Here is a 4669-nt window from a genome sequence, read left to right on the forward strand (position 1 = left end):
CAAAAACCTCCGAGTAACCAATTTCAAGCGAAATTTAATAGCAAATAAGCTTTCATTTCGTTTTTCATTTATTAAAATTGGTTGTTTAATTAATTTAATTGTTTAGAATTTCGAGAAAAAAAAAATTGTTTCTTAAAAAAATATATAAGTAATGTATATAAAATTTATACAAATGTAAAAATAGTTTCGAGAAAATGAAAGTCCTAGTGTAATGAGTCAGGAATGTATAATATACCTATATATATATAGGAAAAAGAAAAAAAAATACCGTGGAACGAAAATTCTTTTACGAAGTTGATCGTTTTACCCTCAGTCGAGTCTTACTTCTTCAGAGAAACAGATCCAATGTTTGCTCCGCGATCCTTCCAAGATAAAAATCCAGGTACCTGTAAGTAGAAAAAAAAAAATATTTACAGAGATTAAAAAAAAAAAAATTTCAATGAACAAATTATTCTATAATTGAAAAAATAATATGATGTATAATATATTTTTTTTATTTCAGTTTCTTTAATAAATTCATCAGTAAAAATGGAAAATCGATTATTTCAAGTGTTATTAATGATAATAATTTTAATTATCACCATTAATGCAAATACAAATGATTATTCCGATTTACTCGATAATGAAGAGTTTCGTATTAATTTAATTAAATGCATCTATGAAGATAAACCTTGTAAACCACCAATGGATCGAATAAAAAGTAAGAAAACTTTAACGAATTTTTATTTTTTTTTGTTTTTCTTTATTTAAATTTTATAATCAATACTTTTCTTTTATAAACATTTATTATTTTTACAAATTAAGTTAAAATAAATGTAAAAAATTATATATTTTTTAACTTCATTAAATTAAATGTAAATATAATTAAAAAATTATTTCTTTTTCAGTTATGGTGGTTAACGCAATATTAAATATTTGTCCTGATTGTACGGCATTTGAAAAAGAGCAAGGAAAAAAGATCATGTCCTATTTGAAAATACATCATCCCTTAGAGTGGATACTCGTCGATGATCGTTATATTTATTGACCATTATTATTAATTACTCACCAATAATTAGAATATATAATTAAAATTATTATTATTATTATTATTATTAAGTATTTGTAATTATTTTTATAAGTAATTATATACATACATAACTATTTTATATACTCAAATATAAGGAAAACAAATTATGAATAAACAATTGTTTATAAAATACAATTAAATGGGATTTTGAATTCTTCTTTATAATAAAAAATAAATTTTTTTTAAATAATATAACATCTAGATTAAGAGTATTTTTAAATTCAGACTTTTTTTAATCATTTAATAATTCATTAAATTAATAAATAAAAAATAAAATAAATGTTAAAAATAAAAGAAAATGATTTAATGTCAAATTTTTTGTTTTAATCTTAAAAAGATTGTTTTATATTATTTTCTTTTTTAATTTATCACTCTCAATCGTGCTATTAATGAGAGAATGAATTTGTTCGCATTTACACATATATTGTATATATGTAATATGATTTAAATGCATATGCTACTGCAATGCAAAGGTTGTAAAAATGTCAGTTTCAATTATCAGCGATCACAGTTATGAATTAGTTTATTACGAGAAGCAAGACATTATTTTTCATATTCACAAACGCATACACATTGAACCTTTGTTATATATTTACAAAGAAAGTAAAATCACAAATATGAGATTTTTTTTTATCATCTTTTTATAGTAAAATTTAAATTTTTAATTTAACAGAATTTTCATTGAATCGAATTTACCGAATTTTAATTAGTCCGAATTTTCATTTGTCCGAAATTACAAATTGCCGAACAAACAATCAACAGAAATATTTCGGCGCAATTTTCAAAATTGACCAATCACAATTTTCTTGAGATAATTAAATTATATCTTAAGAAAATCGTGATTGGTCAATTTTGAAAATTTCGCCGAAATCTTTCTGTCGATTATTTGTTCGACAATTTATGATTTCGGACAAATGAAAATTCAGCGTCTTAAAAATTCTATCAATTAAAAATTTGTTATCGCAAAAACTAAACCTCAGAGGGTAGAAATAAATAAACAGTGAATTTATATGCAAGTTAATAGTTTAATGAATGTGAGTTAATTACACGATGCGTTTAGAAAACGGGAGATATAAAAACGTGTTGCAATATTAAGGCAAGGATTAAAACGGAAGTGATACATCTTTAATATTAACTGATAGGTGGCGTAGTATCGTCCGTGACGTACTTTCTATTTATGAAAATGACTCGAATATTCAAATATCTTAGTTTAAAGTCTTTCTTTAAAGCTAACAAAATTCGTAAATATTAAACATACGGAAAAATTATAATTTGGACAAATTAAAATTCTATGAATTAGAATTTCTGTTTCTTAAAAATTTGAATCACATTAAAATTCAATTAAATTAAAATTCTTTTAAATAACTCATGTAATAAAAACGATTGTATAAAATAATAAAATTCTGCTAAACATAAATTTGAAAAATTGTCTAAAAAATTAATATCATAATAAAGTCCTTGAAAATAAAAATTCTAATGAATGATTTTTATAAGAAATTCAAGTACCACAATAATTATATATTTTAGAAAATTTTACATCACTTTTTTGATACTATTTTTTTTTCTCTTCGAATTAAATTGAAAATGTGTAAAGGAGAAAAAGCGGGTCGATATTATTTTGATACAAAATTTTTTCCATCAATTTTGTTATATTATACAAGTGACATAATATTAGTTTGTACAACTATTAAAATACAAAATGTTATTTTTGTACTTTTTCTTTTAATTTTAAAAATAAATTAACTTATTATTTTTAGTTGTACAAAATAAAATTTTGAATTTTAATTGTTGTACAAAATAACGTTATCGCTAGTTTTACATAACATTTTTTGAAAAAAAATGTTTATAGTCAAAATAATACTGACTCGAAAAATCGTGTTATTTTAACTGTCATAATTATATTAAAATGATTAAAAAGATTTCTTTTTGTGGACTTGCTTTTTTTGTATAAAATAATCAACAGTGTCATAGATTGTCCAGAAATTTTGTCGAAGATTAATTTTTTTGTTCCACGTAGAACACTACTTTTTTATGTGCCTTTTAAATAGAACGGATTATGGAGAAAATTCTGTTTTAAGAAAACTGAGTAGGGAAGAGAATGGTATATGTAAAAATATTAATTTCTTCGAGTTTCCCATTCTTAAATTTATTAGAGTACTACGTAAATATTTCAAGATATTAATGTTGGCACTGCGGTCTAGTTATGTTTTTCTTTCTTGTAATTTAATTACTTTTGTAACATTATTATTTAGGTATACTTTACTCAAAGAGCACAGGTTTACAATTTCTAAATAAAATAAAAATTGAATTTATTAATTTTTTCTACCAACGCAATATTTGTATACATATGTGTATAGTTGTTAATTGGTACTCGCTACTGATTCTCATCAAATTCTATTATACATGTCTTTCACCATAAACATATTTCTTTTTCTTTTTTCCCTTTTTTTCTGAACGGGAAAGCAATGAGTTCGCGTGCACTGAAATCTGTTTCTTGAAGGCAACATATGCACAAACATACGTACATACTACACATGATATACGTGTATATAGTCGCGAGTGTGAGCGAAGCACACATTATATTTGAGAATGTGTGCGTTGGCGCCAGGCCGCATTCTCGCATTTGTTAACTGTCACAAGTAGTTGCCCCCTATAGTGTACTTATGCCCCCTGAGGATTAAGAGCGGTCACGGATCCCAAATTCAACAACCGGGATGAAACATTGATTTGTCCTCGTCTTACTGCCCGGTGAATAATTATTATATCTGACGAATAATATTCTTAAACGAGTCCATTGTTCGCTACTAAGAATATATATTACTAGTGCGGATTTTTTTTTTTTGAAATTTTTATAGACATTTTCTTTTTTTTGATATGGTAAAACAATTCTTTATGAATCGATTAATATTTACAAACAACATTTTTATTTAATCAAAAATTTTTTGAACGAAATTTTTAATTTGCATTGTCAGAATTCTGAATCATTATGAATTAAGTACAGCATTTTTTCCAACAAAATTCAACAATTTTTTTAAATTTAAATAACAATGAATATAAATGAAAATTCAGGCAAGTAGAGAGATTTGGTAAATTTGAAAATTTTGTTAAGTTTCAGACTATAAAAATATGGATGCCGTGAGTGTGACTTCCGCGCAAAATGTATCAAACTTTTGAATTAAATATGTATCTCCGAACCATAGTAATATGGAAGAGGCAACCATATATCAAAATCCATAATTGAATTGGAAAGCTCAATTGAAAATATGGTTGGCACATCCATATCTCATCCAATAATATATAATATGGTTCTCACATCCATAATATATTTTGAAACTGCTTCCATACGAAAAGTTATCATTTCCATTGCATTGGATAACACAACAATATTATGTTCAACAATATTTATATGGATACCACAACCAGTTCATTTCTTTCCATGAATTATCTAACCAATTTTTAATTAAAATTTTTCTTTAAATTATTTTAAAATAATTTTAATGAAATTTTTTTTACAAATTCAATTATTTTCAACTATTTTCAATCAAAAATTTTATGAAATTTAATAATTGTTTACAATTTAAAGAAAAGAGCAAATAAAAT

General features: G+C 24.0%; 1 protein-coding gene across 1 annotated transcript; it reads left to right on the forward strand.

Annotated features, from left to right (window-relative positions):
* The first annotated feature begins 282 nt into the window (after positions 1 to 282).
* LOC127277809 (putative odorant-binding protein A10) lies at positions 283 to 1198 on the forward strand. Its single transcript, XM_051299197.1, has 3 exons — positions 283 to 388; positions 503 to 700; positions 888 to 1198. Exons 1-3 carry the CDS (start codon positions 346 to 348, stop codon positions 1025 to 1027), a joined length of 381 nt encoding a protein of 126 aa, XP_051155154.1. The 5' UTR covers positions 283 to 345; the 3' UTR covers positions 1028 to 1198.
* The last annotated feature ends 3471 nt before the right edge of the window (positions 1199 to 4669 follow it).

This window comes from Leptopilina boulardi, unplaced genomic scaffold, assembly GCF_019393585.1.
Source record: "Leptopilina boulardi isolate dan_hultmark-lab unplaced genomic scaffold, ZJU_Lbou_2.1 LbouV2_179, whole genome shotgun sequence".
Taxonomy (NCBI): Eukaryota; Metazoa; Arthropoda; class Insecta; order Hymenoptera; family Figitidae; genus Leptopilina; species Leptopilina boulardi.

Bases quoted from the DNA above. Each gene is read 5' to 3' on its own strand.
- LOC127277809 (XM_051299197.1), top strand. From the start codon at position 346: ATGTTTGCTCCGCGATCCTTCCAAGATAAAAATCCAGGTACCT. The intron at 389-502 runs GTAAGTAGAAAA...TTTTTATTTCAG, and splicing joins AGATAAAAATCCAGGTACCT to TTTCTTTAATAAATTCATCA. The intron at 701-887 runs GTAAGAAAACTT...TTTCTTTTTCAG, and splicing joins ACCAATGGATCGAATAAAAA to TTATGGTGGTTAACGCAATA.